Source organism: Eublepharis macularius, chromosome 6 (genome assembly GCF_028583425.1).
Source record: "Eublepharis macularius isolate TG4126 chromosome 6, MPM_Emac_v1.0, whole genome shotgun sequence".
In the NCBI taxonomy this organism is placed as follows: Eukaryota; Metazoa; Chordata; class Lepidosauria; order Squamata; family Eublepharidae; genus Eublepharis; species Eublepharis macularius.
Genome location: NC_072795.1, coordinates 105746715 through 105769245, shown reverse-complemented (window position 1 = coordinate 105769245; position 22531 = coordinate 105746715). Strand labels below are relative to the sequence as shown.

At 46.3% G+C, this 22531-nt stretch overlaps 1 protein-coding gene across 1 annotated transcript; it reads right to left on the bottom strand.

The window, feature by feature from the left end:
• Nucleotides 1-12933: 12933 nt before the first annotated feature.
• Nucleotides 12934-13458, bottom strand: LOC129332772 (cGMP-dependent protein kinase 1-like). Its single transcript, XM_054984011.1, has one exon. It carries the CDS (start codon nucleotides 13329-13331, stop codon nucleotides 13062-13064), a length of 270 nt encoding a protein of 89 aa, XP_054839986.1. The 5' UTR covers nucleotides 13332-13458; the 3' UTR covers nucleotides 12934-13061.
• Between the last annotated feature and the right edge of the window lie 9073 nt (nucleotides 13459-22531).

The window sequence follows — 22531 nt, the reverse complement described above, 5'->3', positions numbered from 1 at the left end:
TCTCTTGTAAGAGCTTGGAACATGCAGACTACTTCCACAAAAACATCTTTACTATCATCTAGAAGGCCATTTTATGCCCCAAATGGCTATCATATCCGACAGGTATGAGCAAGGATCTTTTGAAATGATACAGAGCATGCAAGGGGACAGTTTTTGGAACATTCATGTCCATGTTCAATCCAGTAACTACACGCTGGAATCCACTGGAATAGGGCATGGGAACCTTGGGTGCTCCATCAGATGCACACTACTTCTTTGGTTTCCCCAGCGGTCGGATGGCTTGCTCTGTTGGGCCAGCTCTACTGACCGCTTCCCTTCCTGTCTTTCCTGACCAGGGCCAGTGCGTCCATGGAGATGGGTCCGGCAGCCGTTTCAAGTGCTGAGGGGGGGCGCCGGGGGCAGGGGCGCACGCCACAGAGCTGGCAACAGCAGCGCTGGCAGCTGAGTGGAAGGGCTGGGAAGCAGCCCACATGCTGTCCCGGCCACCTGCCATGCCTGGCCTGCAGCTGCTACACCCAGCTGGGAGCGCGCGCTGGCAGCAGCAGTGCGGGGCAGTCTACACAGGCAGCCTCCCAGCCCTCCCACTCAGTTGCTCCATGCTGCCACCAATGCCTGCACACAGCTGCAGGCCAGGCACGGCAGGTGGCGTGGGGCAACTGAGCGGGAGGGCTGGGAGGTCATCTGCGTGCCATCCCAGCTGTCTGCCAGACCAATGGGGCCAGCTCACAGCGGCATGCTGCATGAAGACATCACACACAGTGACATCATCACACAGCCCGCATGCATGCGTGGGGGCAGCAACAGCCCTGAAACTGCCCCCGGCCTCAGACACCAGAAACTCTGGCACCGGCCCTGTTCCTGACATCATATTCCTGCACAGTACCAGTCTCATGGTCTTCCTAAACAGTAGGATGCTCTGTTTTTGCAGCTCTTTTCTTCCATGAAGATCTGAACAGAGCAGCCACTATACTTGCCAGATCATACAGGAAGAATCTTCTGTTCCTTTCAAAGCTCCTTGGCTAGGGGAAGTCCACAAGGAGGAAGTTTCCTCCATTACAGTGTAGCATCACTTATTAAATATCTCCCTACAGTGCAGCTAATAAGAACACAGCCACAAACTTCAGATGCACCTTTGCATCCACTGCAGTCAAATATTGCTAGTCTGGAAGGTCAAACAAAGGATGCGGACAGGAAATCTCAGGAACCAAACCTGAGAGGCACATTTTTTACAACAGCATGGCTTATGCAATCTTGGTGTTTTGTACACAGGGGTTCCCAACCCCCAGGCCGCGGACTGGTACCGGTCCGTGGCCTGTTAGCAACCAGGCCACACAGGAGGTGAGTGGTGTGTGAGTGCAGAGTCAGCTCTAGGGAGCAGGCGGTCGCCATCTTGGGAGGGGCAGCTGCGCCTCGTCTGGCCAGCCCTGCATTTTTCATTAGAAATATCACCTCACCTGGCCAACTGACTCCCATCATGCCTTTGGGTCTCTCCTCCCGCTCCCAGCTGGCACATGCACAGTTGCTGCCTCATGCTGTGGTTGTTGTAGCTGTGCTTGCTGGAGCTGCTGCTGCTGCTGCCCTACCCTGCTCTCGCACCTTTGTGTGCCGGGTCACTGCCAGGCTCGCCGGGCAGCCAGCCACCCTGAGTGCTGCCTGCTGCCTGCCCCAGTCTGCCTCTGCCTCCTCCGGTCACCACCAGACCCGCTAGGCAGCCAGCTGCTCTGAGCATCACTTGCCGTCTGTCCAAGTTTGCCTCTGCCTGCCTCTTCCTCTCCTCCGGTGGCGTAACCACTGCTGGAAAGTGAAGTACCACTGGCCTCCTGCCTGCACAGTTGCACTAAAAAAATATAGCCCTCGTGGCAGTGCAGCTGCTGGGCAGCTCTGTGTGCTGCTGCTAACTGCTGCTGCTGCTCACTGATGACCGGTCCATGAGTACTGGCCTTATACTGTGCCTGCCACTGCCCACCGCCTCCTATCACCAGGGCTGGCGCGCCCATTGAGGCCAAGTAGGCGGTGGCCTCAGGGCGCAAGGGCTCCGGAGGGGCGCCAGAGGAGGTGTTGGGGGCAGAGGCGCGCGCTGCGGAGCTGGCATAGCTGGGCTGCAGCTGCTGCAGCCAGCCAGCCCCATGCCGCTGCCGCCGCCACACGCCCCCAGCCGGGCACAGCAGCCGCGAGCCGCTGCCGGGGCGGCATGCAGAGCCTGGAGCAGCCTCCTCCCGCCACCCCAGCCATCCGCAGGCAGCTTTGTGCTGCGTGATGACGTCATTGCGTGATGATGTCATCACAAAGCCCGTGGCACGCACGCACTGTGCGCATGTGCGCCGGCGGTTCACCGCGGCGCCAGAAACCCTGGCACCGGCAGTGCCTATCACCCCCAGATGGGACCGACTAGTTGCAGGAAAACAAGCTCAGGGCTCCCACTGATTCTGCATTGTGGTGAGTAGTATAATTATTTCATTATATAATGTAATAATAGAAATAAAGTGCACAATTGTATCATCCTGAAACCATCCCCGCCCCCCCACCGGTCCGTGGAAAAATTGTCTTCCACGAAACCGGTCCCTGGTGCCAAAAAGGTTAGGGACTGCTGTTTTGTACTTGCTGACCTTGTTGGAGTAGCACAGGAAACACTAATTTTCATTCTTCCAGGGGCTTTTAGAAGCCTCATCATCAGCCGTGATAATGCTGAGTCTGCCCTGCCTTTATAACAGTAGCAGCTCATGGTGTGCGGGAGAGAGCTTTCGTTTGTTCCATTGGTTGTTAAGGCCCTGAGCAGCATCAGAAACTCTTCTATTTTCATCTTTAGAAACATTGTGTTCCAGAAGCTTTTAAGTACTATCCACCAATCCATTATTGATTTCTATTTAGTGTATTTTTACCTTCCATCACATCTAACACCTACTTGAATATGATTGTGTGATTTTATTATTTCATGCAAGCTGCATAGGTCTCTTACTGTATTTTGGACACTGACCCAGATGGCAGCTGTTAACAAAGGAGGAATGCTAAATTAATAAAAGAAACGCTGCTTAAGCCACATAATTTGCCATCCACTTTATTAGTTTTGTATGCTTTATGCTTAAAACTAAAGCTACCCCAGGAGAGGGTCTTCTGCCCAGAACTCATTGGCAAAGCAAGAGAAAACAAAACTCACCAGTGTCAGCCCACAAAGCACAATGGATACTTCAGGAGAATTTCAATGAGGTGTGCCCTTATTTCTAAGCCAAGCTGTGGGGGTGTTTTTTTAACAAAAAGAACAACAAAAGTGTCCTGAATAAAATGAGTGCCTCTTCAAAATGCCCCCCTTATCAAGGTTATATGAGCTACCCCAAACAACAAAATGGCTTTTTCATAAAGCACAATTTAACATTAAAAATCGAATTATCATTGCCACAAAGCTAAATTTTTGGTTCTCTTACTTTCATTTTAGTGATAAAATAGACATCTCTTTAAAAACTGTATTTCACTAGAAAAATTCATTTGTTTCTAGGATCTAAATTTCTCATTTGAGGTATAAACAAAAAAATTTAAATGATTTTTTTAAGGTCATTGATTTTTAAATACCATCCATTTTATGATTGGTATAATACTTCCATGAAAAAGCTTACCATATTAAAATCTTACTATTTTTCTAAATAAGAACAGAGCTGTCTCCGCTCTGTAATATGAACCCATTGTTAGTTAAATTTGGTGAACAGTTTGTCTGAACTCATCCCCTAAAAACTTTGGGTCTCCTACAGCGAAACTAGATGTGATAGCATCCTCATGGCAACCACAAGGATGATGCTGCCATGAGGGTAGGGTTGCAAGGTTCCCCGGGGGTGAAAGCGGGAGAGGGGGAGCTTGTAGAGGCAAGTAGCAAGGGGGGGCACTCACTTCATACTTGTTAGCAGTGCACTTGCACTCCTGATAACCCCACATTGCCCCAGGAATGAGATCATTCCGGGTCAACACGGGAATGATGGATCATCTGGGGAGGGGATTAAAATTGACCCCAAATACTAAATTAGGGGCCATTTTAAAAAAATCGACCCCCAATTTAGTATTTGGGGTCAAGTGGACCTCTGCATGACCCATTGCTTCCATGGCACAGTATTTGGAATCATATGAACACATACACATGAAGCTTTCTTATCACACCATTGGTCCATCAAGGTTAGTATTGTCTACTCAAACTGGCAGCAGCTTTTCAGAGTCCCAGGCAAAGGCCTTTCACATCATCTACTACTTGATCATTTTAACTGGCATTCCTGGGTATTGAATCTTGGTGTCATGCTCAAGGGCAAAGCCGGCAATTCCTCCATCTCTTCATCCTCAGAGGAGGAGACAGTGGGCTGGCTCATGACACTGGGACACCTTACATGCCAAGCAGATTCTTTACCTCAAGGTAAGTCATATAAGGGATGTTCCACCAGTCAAGATCTCCCAATCCCAAGCGAGCAAGTTTATCCAGGGTATAGGTCTGGGAGACATTTTTTCAATGATATTATTCCAAAATAAAAGGCAGTTATGATATTGTAACAGCCACATGTGAGCGAACACTAACATACACCATTTTGCCCAAGACAGAGCTAACGTGTATATCATAACCTACAACTGTCGACCCAAATAATTGTTTAGAAAATTTATTTTACGAGCATTCAAACAATCTAAAGAATTCTAGATGCATATTGTAAGATGAGAAGACAATGCAATATCCAAATAACTTGAATGGCTGCTGATTGTGAAATGGTATAAGCAAGGGGGAACTAATTCCAGATGCATCAACAGCTTTTTTCTAAGAGCAATCTTTGCATAATACAATACACTTTTTATTTCAAGCACCACAATGCAAACTATTGCCATTAAGCCTCTATTTCAGTTCACCTTTCTTTCCCTTCTGCCTTTGATGCTGGGGACCTGCTCCTTTCTGTATGGGACAAAACAGAGATTCTAGTCATTAGCACCACAAAAGGCAGAAAGCCCATAGAAAGGAATGGTCCTATACCTACTCACATCAACCTGACAGGAGGAAAACAGCCACCCCAGAAAATCAACCTCTCACAGTCTCAGATTATTGAGTCTTCTCAGCAATGAATCAGCATGCCTTTAGCTACATAATGAACCTGTTGCATTAGCATTCCCCCCCAAAGTCTCACCTTAGAATGATCTAATTAACAGTGCCATCCTCAGCAGAATGCCATCTTTTCTAAACCAGTTGAAGACAATGGACTCAGCCAATGGGCTTAGAAGGCTGTAGTTCTGCTTAGGAAATCACTTTGGAATTGCCCATCCGTCAGACCAGGACTGCCCTCAAATACTCCATGCATCTGACGAAGAGAACGTGATTCTCGAAAGCTCATGCTACAATAAAATTGGTTAGTCTTAAAGGTGCTACTGGACTCTTTTATTTTGCTACTACAGACTAACACGGCTAACTCCTCTGGATCCTTCAAACCTCTCTCCCTCAAACACTCTCCGCTTCCTTAATCAGTAGTTTTCAGAGACTGTGATCCACCAGTTCTTTCCCTTCATCTAGTCCGAGAACTCATTTGACAAACCAAAGCCTTCTCTCATTCCCTCTTTCCAAGCTTGGAAAGAAACAAACTTTTTTGTTTTTGAACCAAGCCATTTGTCCTATAACTGGGGCCAGAATCAGCCCTAAATTGTATACTCATGAGTGTTATTACAGAGGTGTCCCAACTGACACCTATCACGTCTCTGTCTTTTTTGAAATGCAGTAAGATTTGGTTCTCACTGCACTTCCCCTTTGGATTGCCTCTTCAGATGATTAATTGCTCAGGTTGCTGCCTTGGGACCCAGATCCCTTGACTGGACTTGAACAAATAGGTAGCCATTGCTCCAGCCCTACGACAGACATTTCTTTAGCATAGAAGTAAGAGATAACAGGAGAAGTGGTTTCTTATGTTCAGGCTTTATTAGTGTCAATTTGAGCTGAAATAGAAAGTGGGCCATATTCACACCGACAAATGTCTTGAGTACGTCTCCCTGACTACAAGTGTTAACAGAATAGTGATAATACATAAAGGAATACAGTAGTAATTAGATCCAGTGCAGTGTAATGGCTAGGTCACACTCGGTTCAGGGAAATCGGACTTCAGATCTCCCGTAAGCCATAAAAACCCGTTGCATGATCTTGGGCATCATACACTTTCACTAAGCCTATCCTACTTCATGAAGTTACTTTAAGGATCACAGAGCAGAACAGACACATGTGATGCCACAGAGGAAGAGAGGGATAAACATGTGATGATTTCCAAACTATATGATGGGTCACAGTATTGTGTCACAAAAGGAATGTTAGTGTGCTACAAGAAATACATTTAAAGTAGTCATACAATTAAAGACTTGCAATGCATCTCATCACAGAGAATGCTGCCTACTGCATCATTTACTGTTTTGCTTAGGGTTGCCAGTTCCCGGTTGGGAAATTCCTGGAGATTTGGGGGATGGAGCCTGGGGAGGGTAGAATTTAGGGAAAGGAGGGGCCTACAAGGACATGTGAAACCTGTTTCACAGGCTAAAACCAAATCTTCTACATGCAACAGTATAGTGTATCTGCCATTTTAATTCACAAAGAAATGTCTTTCCTTTCAGACATGGGGGGAAAAAGCAGAGTTGAACAGTGAAAATTAACATATAGCACATTTTTACAATATGCAAAAATAAGCAGAATATAGATTTTCAGTTTAAATGGAAGAGATGCTATATGTCAAGAATGACTTGGTGAAAGTAATTAGGATAACTTTTCTTTACTGGTTCAAAAGAACTAGGGAAAAATCATACATTTTCTAGTGGACGAAATGATATACTTTTTCCCACTGCACGTGTTTGCTCTTTGGAATTAATGCTGCCTCATGTGGTAATGTCCAACACATAGTAAAAAGAACTAATTCAAGGGCATGCATCTCATCCAGCACATATAATAAAATCTGACTTTTTTTACAGTTGCAAATAATCTTAATATTTTAGTTGCATATCTCCCATAATCTGCATGTTATTTCCATTTATGTCGTGAATCCTAAGCTACATTTATGTGTATTATATGCTTTTTCCTACATCTTAGTCTGATAACAGTGTGAAACAGGAATCGTACCTTAAAAACCTTGCAATACGGAACCAAAAACTCTAGCAGTTGAAAAGCACATCTTTTTTTGCATTTACATGCACACAGCTCTACAAGTCTTATAATAGAATCTGAAGAAGAGTTTTGAAACATGAAGCTGCATTATATACTGGGTCAGACCATGGGCCTATGACCATCTTTCACCAGCAGTCTTCTCCAGCATTTGATGAAGTCTTTCGTATTAAATACTATTGGATCCTTTCAAGCAGAGATGACAGGGATTGAATTTAGGACTTCTGCATGCAAAACAGTTGCTCTACCACTAAGACCCACCCAATACCAGTTTGGTGTAGTGGTTAAGAGCCGCATGACTCTAATCTGGAGAACCGGGTTTGATTCCCCTCCACTCGAAGCCAGCTGGGTGACCTTAGGTCAGTCACAGCTATATCGGAGCTCTCTCAGCCCCACCCAGGGCCGGATTGACGGGGGGGGTAGTCTCCCCCTGGCACCACCAAAGAAGGGGTGCAGCTGCCAGCCACCAGGAGCATACCGGTGGCAGTGCAGGCAGCTGAGCAGCCGCCCGCACCATTCGCCTGCCCAGCAGGACAGGGAGCTCGCGGCAAGCTGGCCGTCCCCTCAGCGGGGCAGGCGAGCGGCACAGAGGGCTGAGCAGCCGCCTGCACCATTCGCCTGCCCCGCATGACAGGGAGTGTGCAGCAAGCCAGCCACCCCCTCAGCAGGGCAGGCAAATCGCACGGGCGGCCTCACAGCTGCCTGCGCTGCTGCCGCTCCACTGGCAGCATGCCCTGCCCCTGCGTGATGATGTCATCACGCAGTGCTGGGAGCGCACGCAGCGCACGTGCACAGGGGGCCAGGCTTGGGTTGCCCTGGGCGACAGCAACCCTAGATCTGGCCCTGGCTCCACCCACCCCACAAGGTGATTATTGTTGTGGGGATAATAAGGACATAGTTTGTAAACCGCTCTGAGTGGGTGTTAAGTTGTCCTGAAGGGCGGTATATAAATATATATTATTATTATCTCAAACTAAGAAACTTCCAATACTGATTTTGACCAATTAATGAAATGCATGAACAGCAATGGCTATCAATGAAAATTGGTTTGCACATGCAGGTACTCTATATTTGAATACTCTACACAATTCATACCTGAATATGGAAACAGGCGCCACTGAAAATACTGTGCTTGAAATTACAATGAGTACTCAAAAAGTTCTGTCATGCTTTATTTCTGTAATAGCTCTTCCAGACATGCTTATAATTATTTGATGTTGCAAATGACGGACATGCAAGCATGAATTCATCCTGTAATAGCTAGTATATATGTTCTCACACTGTTGAGGTCCCCAAACATTTGATTGATGAAAGCTGAAAATAGTCAAATAGGCCTGAGAAAGGGGGTTTATCTAGTCTATCATATTAAGTGCCGGAGAGGATTGGCTACAGTGTCACACAGACCATCAGTTTGAACTGGGAAGGCTGTTTGCATGATGTAGAGAAGCTTCAACAAGGATACCTTTCATTTTATTTCAGAAGTATTTTTTATGATCATGAAAACGAAGGAAGCGCCACTATCTGTGCATCTCTCCCTGCACCTTAAATGGACATGTTAGCAGCTCTGCCCATACCTTAAATGGGCTGCTGTCATTGGAGCAAATGTCAGATCCGCTCCTATTATTGGATTCAGATGCCATGCTACAGTTTTCAAGCAATCTGCTCAATTTGTACTATGCAATTCAGCAATGCCTTTGAGCTTTGGGGGGAGGGCTACTATTTCAATAATTTAATCACATACTTGAAAAATATCGTGAACTTTCCGTATCACTTTTGGTCTCAATCTTTACAGATGGAAATATTCACCTTTAACACACGGCACCATCATGCAAATTTAGATAATAAATCATAATATATAACATAAAAGTGGTAATTTGTGTATTTGTTTTGCTACAAGAAAAAATACTTGGCCTTCATATCATTTCAGACTGATAACAAGTCTTGTGATATCTTAAAGACTAACAAATGTACCCAGGCATAAGGCTTCTGTGAGCCAGAGAGAGTCCACTTTGTCCAGCACCAGTCAGATCCTGTTTTCCATTGATACACTGTGTTTCAAACATTTACAGCATTCGCCATTATCACTTCAGAAATCACAGAGATATCATTTCCGTAAAAGCCATGCTTGCATACTGCAGAAGTAGTTCTGGGGGTGGACAACAATTTTCTAAAGCAGCTGGGATAAACGACTTGTTGTTTCACATTCCATCTTTTAATTGGAAATATTTGTCTTATATATTTGTTTAGTATAGAGACTAGAGAGGTCCAGGTGGCACAGCTTCGCTAAGACTACCCTTAAAGAGGATACTGTAACTCAAACAGCTGTCGTTACGCACAATTCTTCAGGCTATGTATTCTACTGCACACACACTCAATATATCTGCCTTTTCCATCCCCATTACTATGTATTAGTATTATTTATATCAACTTTTAGCAAAGGACCCTAGGAAAATACCCTCCCAGCCTTATTTAAGAATGCTTACTCATTTTTATTTATTCTAGGGGCTCCACAGAATTCTCAAACAAGCATGTTTAGGATTCCAGCAATAGTTTTCATTACAAATAGAAATAAATACATGACTTCAGCTATCAGATGGTCATGCCACTGATAGGAAGAAAGTGGACGGGAGAAAGCAATCCGGAGTATTGTTAATAAAAGGCATTCTGTTCCTTTAAATTTTCTGGTGCATCTCTCCCACCCTCAATTCCAACCATTACTATCTCAATATATTATACTTGTCATAACTCTCCGCTACAGTGAGTCAGTGTTCTGAAAATAAACTTCATGGCTTCTATTCGAAAGTCCAAATGTTGAGCAGGGGAAAACGCTTACCCTCTGTCCTAGTGTAAACCACCAAGAGGAGGAAGTTGGGACTTAATACTTGCAATGAATGTTGGAAGAAAAATATGTGTTCCCAACATCTGATTGAACAGATAAATCTCTCTCCGTGAACTGAGACTCACTCGCCATCTGCACTGTAGTTTCCCACTTTGGGAAAGAGCTGGGAGGGAGGAATGAGTATGGCATCCACCGCCTTGCGAAACCTCTTTCAAAGTCATTTTCCAGTGGGAATATCAGGCACACGGAACCCCTCACTTAAAATCCTATATTTACAAAGCCAGTTTAATTTTAATGCAAGACTTACAGTGCTCTCTTTCAAGTGGCTCTGTGTTTTAGACTTTCAAAATTCAGAAAATAACACCAGTCATTAAAAGAGAGGGGATTTTTTTTAAACCCAAGGGTGAAATGTAGCCAAATAGTCAGTGCATCTATTTTTTAAATGCCTTTAATGAACTGCATGTGTTAAAAGTGCAGGCAATCTGCTTCACTCCCAAGCACCCCCCCCCCCAAATTCCAGTTGTTTGAGAGAGGAGGAAGACACCAGAAGCAGAAATAACCAAAGGAACAGCACCAAACCCACACGCACATATTCAGGCCACAGTTGACACAGCAAGGAAGCCAATTTTTAATCATACCCTTCTGGCTTTCTTGTATGGGATATGTCTGTAACACAGTTTTATAGATACGGTTTGGATTCACCGAGAAATTTTGCTTCTCCTGTACCTCCCCCCCCCCCCCAAGTAACAACTCTTCAGTGTTCTTCAGTCAGCCAACCTCTGCCCCTCCCCCTGAAACTGGCTCTCCTTCCATTTAAGCAGCTGTATAGCATAATCCTGCTTTCAGTTTTGCTGATATGTTTCTTCTAAAAAACATTTCTTTCAGGGTTTAGAGATGCTAAACATAAACAACATGACCTTTAAGGCTGATTATTTCACTTAAAATCCTTTTGATAGATTAAAAGGTACCCTTAGTTGCACACTACTTTTAAAATTAGGTTTTATTAAGATGCTTACAATAACCATGGTGCCATCTTAGAAGAGGCATTCTCCCCTATTCTCCCCATTTTCCCTGATGCACCCAGAAGGAATGGCCTCTTCAAAGATGGCACCTGCTGTGATATAGGTACCATCGGAAAATAAAATGGGCTTTTCTCCCCTTCAGACCAATTGTTTTATTTGTATGCAGATCAAATACAATTCAGATGATTCGTTCATAATGAATAATCAACTAAAGTATTGGAGGGCTTAGAAATTAGGAGACAAACTTATTAAGGCCAATTAAGTGTAAGGTAATAGGGTTACCAAATTCCATGTGGGGCCTGGAGATCGCCAGGAATTACAACAGATCTCTAGACTAGATCTCTAGATCAGTTCTCTGGGGGGGGGGGGGAATGACTGCTTTGGAGGGTGGACTCTATGGCATTACACCCTCCCCAAACCCGACCCTCCCCAGGCTCCAACTCCCCAAAGTCCAGGGATTTCCCATCCAAGAGTTGGCAACCCTACTATATCAACACATTGTTGGATACTGCATTAGCATTATTAGATTTTCCTGTGAGGACAAGCCAACCCAGCTGTGAGCCATTGCTATAGTGCAACAATGGTGTAATTACCCAAAGATGAGTGGCAGTAGCCGCTGTGAGAAAGAGAATCATATTGTTGCCACTGCCACTGCTGCCGCCGCCACCGAGGGCAACAGGGGAAAACTAACCATGACTCTCCTAAGTCACTTGTGGCTGTAAAAGGGAGAGAACTGGCGCATGTTCCTCAACTGCCAGGGCTGCCAGCTCTATCAGGCCTCAGAGCAGTGGCACTCCAGGCCTCTCCATCCAGCCTTCATTGCCATGGGAACCGCAGATCAACATTTCCCAGAGAGCAGCCACAGGACACACATGCACATCAAATCGGACCCAAAGCCATCCAAAGCTAAGGGGGCCTTGTTCTACAGCAGCGCCCAGGGGCAGACAAGCACAGCCTAGGAAATACTGCCCCCCCCCCCCTTAAAAACTTTCCTCTGGAGTCCAAACAGCCAAGGAGAACCAAACCTGGCCTCTACCCTGCGCGGGTCAGGCACCCTCCTGTCTCTCACCCCCCACAAACAAGGGACGGCCGTTCAAAGTAGCCTGGGAAGAAACATGATGATGATGATGAACAAGGAGGAGCGGGCTGGGCGGCGTTTGTGGCAGAAAGAGAGAGAGAGAGACGCAGTTTAATGGGATATTCAATATCCTGCAACATGCATTTTGAGCTCTGCGCTTCCAGCGACTTAAAAGCTTATAATGCGCTCTGCACTTCCTCTTGCTAATGTCCACAGGGGGTTTCATGCTGGGGCCGATCGATGGGGCTTCTCTGGTGTCCGGGACTTTTTTTTTTTCGGTGCAAACAGCAGCCGCCGCCGCCGCCAGGCTGGAGAGGGAGGGGCGGAGGCCGGCGGGATAGTGGGGGAGCGGCGAGGCGAGGCCGGGCAGGGCTTGGGCTCCTCGTCGCCTCCCGTCGGGCCTTTGAACCCCCGGCCGTCTCTCGCTCCTCCCCCCAAGCCCAACGCCTCGCGCTTTCCCACTCTACGTCTCCCCCCACCCTTTTCCCGTGGTGGGAAGCTGCAGCTTCTAAGGGCAAACAAGGAAGGGCGCAGCGGCTTCCACTGTTGACACTGAGCATGCCCGGCCGTCCAGGCGTGCTCCACAAAAATAGCAGAGCGGTGAAAAGTGCCAAATGATGGGGAGCGAGAGGTTTTGCACTCCCGGGCAGCGACAGCGGAGGGGGGGCTAAGCGGGGGGTGCCAAAGAGCCGCAAGAACTGCTGGAGGAACTTTGCAAAGCTTTGCAAGGGCAGATGCGGCTTCCAGCGCAGCTCCCAGCCAGCACGTGATGGGCTGGGTCGAAGGATCCGTTCCCCCGTCGCCTGGTCCGGCGGGGAGAAGTTGACCCCCAGCCCAGGCGAAGAGAGGGGTCCGTACACACGCCCTCCGCCCAGCTCCGCCCCAGGCTCCACGAGGGCGTCCCGGGCGGGGGCTGCGCGAGACCCCGGGCGCGAGACGTGCCACAGCGGCACGCGCAGCCCCCTCCCCGGTCCCGGTCCGCGCCTACCTCTCGGACTTGGTGAATTTCCGAAACGCCTGCCGGAGGTCGTGGAAGGAGCGGTAGGTCTGGGGCTCGGCGGAGATGCCCTGCGCCCGGGTGGTGCGCGGGCCGATGTGGGTGGTGGGCGCGGGGAGCACCGACTGGCACTTGTGCAGCTTCCTCTTCAGCTCCTGGATCTCCTCGTCCTTCTCCGACAAGCGCTTCTCCAGCTCCTTGATCCGCTCATCTTTCAGCTGCAAGACCTTGGCGAAGTCCCCTTCCAGCTCGCTCATGTTTCCCAGCCCGCTTCGCTTCCAACTTTGCTATCCCGTCGGAGCCGCGGGAGCGGAGCAGCAGCCCAGGCGAGCGCGCAGTGAATGGAGCCTCTAAGCAAGAGCGGGCGAGGGCGAGAGAGGGAGAGAGGAGGGGAAAAAGTAAGTCCGAGGCAGTGGGGAGAGATCTGCTGTCACTAATGGGTGGTGGTGAGCGGCTTTCTTCGATCCACTTACTGCTGAATGGGCTGTAAATGGAGGCAGGCAGGATGGAGAAGGCTGAGATCACTGGAGGGAAGAGAGGTTGAGTGCTAATCGCCGAGCCTCTCTTGGGACTCCGTGATTATCTTTCATTGAGAAAGCAATTAGAGCCACCCTCCTGCTGCTCCTGCCCTTGATACCGATCGCGGTCGCTGGGGGAGAAGGTTGGTGGGGATGGGAGAAGCAGGTTGGTCAGCCCCACCGCTGCCCCCCCCACACACACACCCCCAACTCCTGAGCTGCTTCGTACTGGCAAGGGCACTCCCTCCATCTCACGGACACTGCATCACTTTTCGATGCTAAGTGATACTTTTCCAGATGTGATCCTTGAAATAGCAACAATTGCCATGTGGTCTGAAGGGTGATGCAGTTCTGGTAACCAGAACCTAAGGCGGGGGAGGGGGGGTAAATTAGATGTTTAGAGTAATAACCTGCACAGATCAGTTCGTCGCTTCTCCCAGCATCTCCACAGCTCAAGTGTTCCAGGCATTTCATGCACCCTCCATCGTTGCTACAACAGCCCTGCGAAGGAAGCCGGTGCTATTTGCAGTTGGTGGGACTCACAATGAAGCACTGTTCACTTGCCTGGCAGAAAAACGTAAGAAGAGGCCTTCAGGGTCAGACTGAGGGTCCGCCTAGTCCAGCATCTTCTTTCCAAGGGTTATGAAATGTTATTTCCTGGAGACTCAGATTCCTCCAGGCCTCTGAACATGGAAGTTCCATCATCATGGCTAGAAGTACGTGGATTCATGAAGCCGCCTTATACTATTGCACCACTGGCCCATCAAGGTCCATGTTGCCCTCTCTGATCGGCAGCAGGCCTTTCTGTCGTCTTTCACGTTGCCTGATCCTTTTAACTGGAGTTGCCGAGGAGTGAACCTGGACCTTCTTCATGCAAAGCAGATTCTCTCGTACTGACCCATGGCCTCTCTGTCATTGTTAGACCCACACTCCTTTAATGTGTCTAACTGTTTTTAAAGCCCTGTAAGCTATAGTTCATCACCACATCATGTGGCAGTGAGTTCCATAAGTTAACCATGCATCGTGCAAAATACTAGTTCCTTTTGACCGTCCTGAATTTACAGACAGACTTTTTAAAAGGTGATTTCAAGCTCTGGTATTGTGAGAAGAGGAGAAAAATCTCTCCCTGTTCTTTCACTGTCAATATTCTTTCAATAACCAGTCCTTCCACCCCCAATTAGTAATCTTTTTGTCTGTTAAATTATGCTTAAGGCCTATGGTCATATAAGCAAAATAAATTGACGATGAGTCATCTTCTTGTCTAAAATTCAAAGCTCCCCAAATGCTTTGCCCTTTCCTTGGAGACAAGATGCTTAAACCTCGTGTTGACTCCCCTTTTCTACACTTTTCCACTCTGTGAGAATCTTTTAGAAACAGAGCAAGAAGAGAAGCCACCCAAAAGGCATTATAGTGCTGGCAGTTTTATTTTCAAGCCTTGTCCTTAAGTCCCAGCACTCTGTTTTTTTCTTTCATTGCCATTGCTCACCAAGTTGACGATTTCAATCGGCTCTCCTCAGCACTCCAAACTTTCTCTGAAAGTTCAGTGCCCATCCACATTGATTTGGTATATTCGCCACAGGGCACATGGCTTTGCGATTACTCACAGTGTGTGTCGCTTTGCAGTTCAGTCTCATTTGCCGTTGTGATATGATTCCGTGCAGTTTGGAGAGATCCTTCTGTTCTTCTTCACTGTCTGTTTGGGATTTCATCATCCTGAATGATTTGGCGGAGTCCACTTGGCAACTTCCCTGCTTGCTACAAACTCCAGAATCATTTGTGAATGTTACAGCTGCTGATTTCCTTTCCTAGCTCCGCTTCCTGCTCTTTAAGCACCTGAGATCATTAGTGACTTTATGGCTGAGGTGACCTTTGAATCAAGGACTTGCCAGTTCACAGTCTGCCACTGCTGCACACCAATCCTTATTTCTAATAGCCCAGAGCTCGCCTTTGTGCAGATCAAAAAATCCACAAAGTGGGTCCTAGCCTGGCTGCAACATATACTTCTCCAGTCTCTGACAGAACCCCAGATTTGCACAAAACTCTGAGTTGCATAAAATAAAGGGGCAATAGACATTTTAAAAAAATAGTGGGCAGCCCAAAATGGAGCCCAGCATTCTAGCAACAACCATAAGGAGGAGGCAGAGCAAGAGCCAGGGGGAAGGAGCTAGTGGAGGGGAAGAAGGAAAAGGGCAGCTGGGGTGTGGGGGGCGATATGGGAGAGTCGGAGCTTGGGCAGGGAAGAAGGAGGAAAACCAGATGGAGGGAGACGGGCCAGTGAAGGGGGAGTGGGATTTCTCCTGCCTCACAGGCCTCCTTCTTGTAAGCTCTTTATTACCAACTAACTCGTGCTTATCAGAAATCTAAGGCAGCGTTCTGTTGCTCTAGTTTCTTGTACTACAAGTCCTGCTTCAAGGAGCCATGAGTCGCATAGCATAGGGATATCCATAGCTCCAAGCAGGGGCAGACTGGCCGTTTCACTTACTGGGAAAGTTCCCACTGGGCTGCTGCCCAACCTGCTTGGCCAGAATCCATTGCATCCAAGCTGGGACCTGACACCCCTTACTACTGGCTGGGTTTGCGCTGTGTGGTTCCCGCAGAGCTGGCCAACAATGCCACTCGTCTTGACTGGGCTGTTTTAATTTCCCAGTCCATCAAGACCTCTGAGCACCGCTTGAGTCGTTTTGCCAGCTGCAGCCACCTCTGGAAATCTTGCCACAGGTGATCTTGCTTGATTACTGTCACGTATGGCATGTGGGGCTGCCTGTGAAAAGTCTCTGGAAACATCTGCTGGTTTAGAATACAAGTGGCTAGGTTGGTCACTGGATCCCATCGTATTGCACAGACTACACCTGTGTTAAAGTGGCTTCCCGTTTGTTTCTGGACACGGCTTAAGACTATTCTGTTCACAAAGGCTTTGAGTTGCAGAATTTTTTTTAAAAGGTAAAATTGATCTAACCACCACCCCTCCATTCTGTTATAATCATTGCAATTAGTCCAGTGTGAGCTGCTGCTGTTGATGATTCTTTAGTGCCACTTTGTATGTACACACCACTTCTGTGCAAATTATGCACGAATACTGGCAGCTGTCATGCTACTCCCGGCCTGAATTTAGACTGCTTTGCAGTTTGTACTGTTTTGGTGTTTTAAGTTATTTAGAGATTGTATTGCATTGTTTTATTGATCATTTGCAAGCTGCCTTGGATCCCGTGTTGGGAGAAAGGTGACAGTTTTTTTTAAAAAAAAGAAACACTAAATAAATCCTGTTCACAGTAACATAGTCATAAAATATTGCTCCTGAATTGCCCAGCATGAATGCTCTGCTGCTGTTCTATGTTAATTAATTGAAAGTTAACAAATACCCAGATTTTATCTATAATTCCTCAGAAAAATGTAATGAGTCATGCTTCCAAGTACATGTGGAACTGAAAAGCAGCAGTTTAAATACATTGAAGCAGTAATTCCCACTATATTTTGCTAAAAGTAAAGTCCACTGAAATCTACAGCCATTATAGAACTCAAATGCAGCGCTTTATTGGGGATTGCTGTGCTGGGTACAATGCGAAAGGCATCCACCTTCCTACAGACTATTCTAACACATATAGTTATAGGTTTCAGCAGGGCTTTTTTCTAAGAAAAAAGGTGGTGGAACTCAGTGGGTTGCCCTTGAAGCAAATGGTCACATGGCTGGTGGCCCCGCCCCCTGATCTCCAGACAGAGGGGAGTTTAGATTGCCCTCCGCGCCGCTCGGCAATCTAAACTCCCCTCTGTCTGGAGATCAGGGGGCGGGGCCACCAGCCATGTGACCATTTTCAAGAGGTTCCGGAACTCCGTTCCACTGCGTTCCTGCTGAAAAAAAAGCCCTGGGTTTCGGCAACGTAAGCTCCTACCTTTATGAAAACGTAAGGTAAATCGGAAACCCTGAAATATATTAGCAGGGCTTTTTTTCAGCTGGAACGCGGTGGAACGGAGTTCCGGAACCTCTTGAAAGTGGCCACATGGCTGGTGGCCCCGCCCCCTGATCTCCAGACAGAGGGGAGGGCAATCTAAACGCCCCTCTGTTTTTCCCAGAAAAAAAAGCCCTGTATATTAGTATATTATGGATTCAGGTTTGGGACTTCAGATTGGATTAGCATACATGTACATCACTGAGACAGCTGAACATGTGGATAAACAAGCTCCAGTGAAAGGTATGATGGTTCAGATGACTCCAGATGATACGAAATCTCTCATGAGCAGAAGTCATCAATGCTTGCAGCCAGCCAAGTAATGAAAATGAATCTTTATTAGAGCTCTTGAGTATAAACGACACCTTTAATCTCTGATGTACTGTGATTGTTTTGTTGGGTGCTATTTTTTCCCATTTTTATTCATTTACTTTATTCAGCTTATACCACACCCTTCCCACAAGCTATATTTTGCGGAGGGGCTTACAACAAGAACGTACAATTAAAATATCATAACAGTATTAACCCCCTCCCCCCAATTTAACAGCTAAAATCTAGGTGTCTCTAATAATACCAGACTACTGCGAAACTACAAGACCACCATAATAACTATGGGACCACCATAATAAAGGCCCAGGGCAGTTGCAGAGGGGCATGGCGGACAGAAAAGGGGAGCAAAAGCTGGGTCTTAGTCAAAGGCCCTGTGGAACATCTCTGTCTTGCAGGCCCTTCAGAACTGTAAAAGGTCCAGCAGGGCCCAGATCTCCATAGGGAGAGTATTAGGGTTGCTAGCCTCCAGGTAGTGGCTGGAGATCTCCCGGAATTACAACTGGTCTCCAGGCCACAGAGATCAGTTCACCTGGAGAAAATGGCTACTTTTGGGGGTGGGCTCTGTGGAATTATGCCATGCCAAGGTCCTTTCCCTCCCCAAACCCCACCTTCTCCAGGTTCCACCACCACCCCTCCCCCCCAGATCTCCAGGAATTTCCCAACTTGGAGCTGGCAGCCCTAGAGAGCATTCTACCAGGCGGGGCCAGGGCAGAAAAGGCCATGGGCCTAGTTGAAGCCAGCTGAATGTCCCTCAGACTAGGGACCACCAGAAGCTTCTTATCCACTGGAGTGCAAGCCCCTGCAGGGGACATAACGGGAGAGCTAGTATATGAGAAAACTGAGCTACAGCAGGTTGTATTTCTCTGTATCAACACGTCCATAGCATCAAATGAATGCCCAGAGGCACTGAGATTACACAGGAGTTATCTTTGTTGATTGGCTGTGGTGCCTTTAAAATCTCTTCATGTACTACTTTAGCCCGCTTGTAAAAATTAGCAAAGTTACAACACTATTCTCAATGTACTTTTTAATGTTTGCATGTTGTAGTAACAAATACATTTATTTTTTGCAATGAGGAGATTGCTCTAAATAGCAGTAAAACAAGGTTTTAATTGTTAAGCTTTGCCTGATCTTTTTTTAAAAAAAGGTATACACTTCAAAATGTTGCACAAACTATCGTGATCCAATTAAGCGGAAAGTTAACACGTTTAAATGAAGCCAATTAAGTTTCATCAGCAGATTATAAAGGAAACTCATAATAACTTTTATCACAATTTAGAACTTATCTGGCGTTTAAGAATGTAAGGTTGTAACGATAGCATTGCTTGTCAGTCAGTCATATAAGTAATTCATTTTTCATAAGCCCCCAAATCCAGCAGTTTGCTATTCTACCACTTTTAACACCCGCTCGATAAACCTGCAGCTAAGGTTATAGAAATGGTTCTTGAGCAATTCACAGACAGCCTAGGGGTAGCGCTGAATTTGGCCCCTGGATATAGAGATTCAAAAGCCTTAATTCAGTCATATGTAACCTTGAAGTTAGTTGTCTTGCCCCAGTGGAAGCAAGCTGGGCATGAAGGTGAGTCTACAAAGACAAACAACAAAAAGTAAGAGTTTTTTTTAAAAAAAAATTAAAAAATGTTTATATGTTCCTGACAGTTTTGGTTTATTCTTCATTTAAACATTGGGCAGCAGAGCACAGAAAGGGCGCAGGAATGGGTGAGTCAGTGAATATTCAGTAAGTTGGATCTGGACTCCATTTTGCAGTGGCAAAATGGAACTTCCCTGCCTGCCTCCCTCCCATTGCAGTCTCCTGACCTCCTAATCTCCAGGAACTGCTGCTGCTGGGAGACTGGGAACCCTGAGGAATGACACAAAGGTCTGCAGCAGGACTGGGGGGTGGGCGGGGTATCTGTGAAGAGTGCCAATTTAGTTTGGATCCAACTGACTGTGTATTTGCAGAAAATAACCCAGTGAACAGGCCTGAACTGCTCACAAGCAATCCAACTGCCTGCCAAACAATTAGCTGCATGTTCACAACGGGCAAGCAGGATGTGAGCAGAGCCAAGGAGAGCTCAAGCCTTCCATGGTGCGTTGGACTGTACCATTTCAGACAGCTTGTAAGGTATGTTTTTCAAAGGTCCCCCATCCTTAAAAATTCCCTATAATTGGGAAAGTAGCACAGCATACTCAAGGCTCATCTTAGAACTTTCTCTCTAATATGTTATTTTTTTTAATCTGCAGAGAGTTTTTATGAGGGGGAGCAAGAAAAATTAATATATTCCCCCACCCCCTTTGCAAAATGGTACAGCCCATTCTACCACCTCATTGTGCTGCATGGCTCTATCAGGCTTTTGTGGGCAAAGATTTTGTGCAAATAGCTTTGTAATGCAGTTAATGCCTCTTTCCTGACCTACTTACTATCTGCCTAAGGAATCCTAAGAACTGTCATTCTCCATGAGAGACTAGAACACAATGTTTAATATTTTGACCAAGCTTCCAAGATTCTTTTGTGGGAAGGCATGACAATTCATCTGGAAAGCCAAAATAAATTTGGAGCATAGACAGACCTCTTGCGTCTGTTTGTTCATTGTGCTAGTACTACTCTTCACACAACTCCTATAAAAGCATAGTTGTTGATCTGATGATCAGAACTTAATCTAGGATTCGGGTTGATAAAAAAATTACTGCTCTGACTACACACCCATACATATTTGCTTCCTATCCCTAGGTTTGTAGATTTGCTTCATCCCCTCCAACCCCAAGGGCAAATGTCACAGACCATCAGGAGAGTGGAAGCAGCTGTTGGGGGTGGGGGGAGTGGAGATCGTTTCAGCATCTCTCCCTTAGTGTGAATCTCCTCAAATGCAATAATCTGTCAGAACAAAAGAAGTCTTATTTCAAGTGTTTTACTGTCTTCAGGCTGTTCCACATGTTCAAAAAGAACTAAGAATGGTGCACATATACTAACAAAATTAAAGTTGGTAAAGTTTATTGGTTGGATTCTACCAATTTTTTTCACAGAAGAGAGAGGAAGGACAATCTTGATTCATTTCCATCCTCAGTACAGACTCATCTTACACGTCTTTTGTACACACAGGTCCCATGATCCTCAGCATAGCATGAGGGGGTATCTCTAATGCCAGCTGAAAAGCATATAGTGTTCACTGCATGTTATTTTCACACTATTTTTGAAGGAACATGCATTGACCTTGTAGGAAGCACTCCTTGCCAGCACCAGATTTGAGGCCAACACCACCCAACCTTGGACAGCAAAAACACAAAAGCCCTCTCTGACAGAAATGGAGGGAAAAGAGTGAGAACTAATGCTGTGGAGAAAGGAATCACCACCATGCTCTTTAACAAGCATTGCCCGCAACGACCTGTCTGAGAGACAGACAGGGCCAAAACTGAGAGATTAAGGGAGAACCCCCTCCCACTTGGAGTCACCAGAAAAGGCTAGCAACCCTGCCTATGTCCAGGGGGGAGCTTCCTCCCATTAATATAGACTGCCTCACCCTGGACCACCAACAAACGAATATTCTTCAACTGAAGATGCTCTTGTGAAAAGTAGGTGGAATTTGGCTTCAGTGCTGAGTTGGGTATAGTGGTGGTATAATTAACAGTCACATTCCAGTGCAAGATATTACTTTTAGGGACAGCATGAGAAAAAAGTTTAATGTAGTCAGCTCTTCCACAGATACTCAGTATTCTTCAACAGCCATGGGAAACAGTAAGACCTGAGAAGAAAGTGACTATAGAATGAATGGATGGATGGATGGATGGATGGATGGATCTTTCAAAGTACATGCTGGGGGTTGTTTATTTTTGCCTCAAGCTAATTGAAAGCATCTGAAAAGAAATTGTTTTGTTAACATTATTCTTTAGGTAGCACAAGATGGAAAAATTGGATTCCCAGAATTTCATTCTCCTTGAAAGACTAATGCAGGTGTGTTGGGGCTCTCACAGCAGATGGCTGTCTAACCCATTCCCCACTTGTAAATGCTTCCATTCAAATTCCTTCAGGCCATTTTTAGTTATTTTTTCCTAAGCCTGGTTTTGGAATTAGGGCCTTCTCAGCTGTGGCACCAAAAGTGTGGAATTCCCTCTCCACTGAGTTTTGTCTGTTTCCCTTTATCATTAACTTGTGCTGACGAGCAAAGACTTGCCTTCAGTATTTTCATATTAACCCTCTTTGTTGTTTGTTTCAATCACTGTTTTATGTAGATAAATTGTTTTCAAGATGATTTTTAACATCTTTTGAACTGTTCACTGCCTTGACGGTCCTAATTGGCCAGAAAGGCAGGATACAAATGCTTTAAACAAATAAATAAAAACTAACCGATCCCAGCTGAGGGGAAACTGTTTGGGAGCAGAGGGGTTGCCCGTTAGCAGGGAAGAATCATTAGGTGTTGAGATCCAGAGTTGTCAGAGCATTGGGCTGGAGAGATCTGGATTCAAACCTGCACTCAGACATGAAACTCACGGGATAGTCTTCAGCCAGTGGCTCTCTCACAGCCTCATATAACAACAACAACAACATTCGATTTATATACCACCCTTCAGGATGACTTCGCAAGGTCATTGCAGAGGAGGGGGCACCATAAGCCCCCTGGACGTCCTCTTCCCATATGTCACTGTGTGCTAACTATGATCCACTGCCAG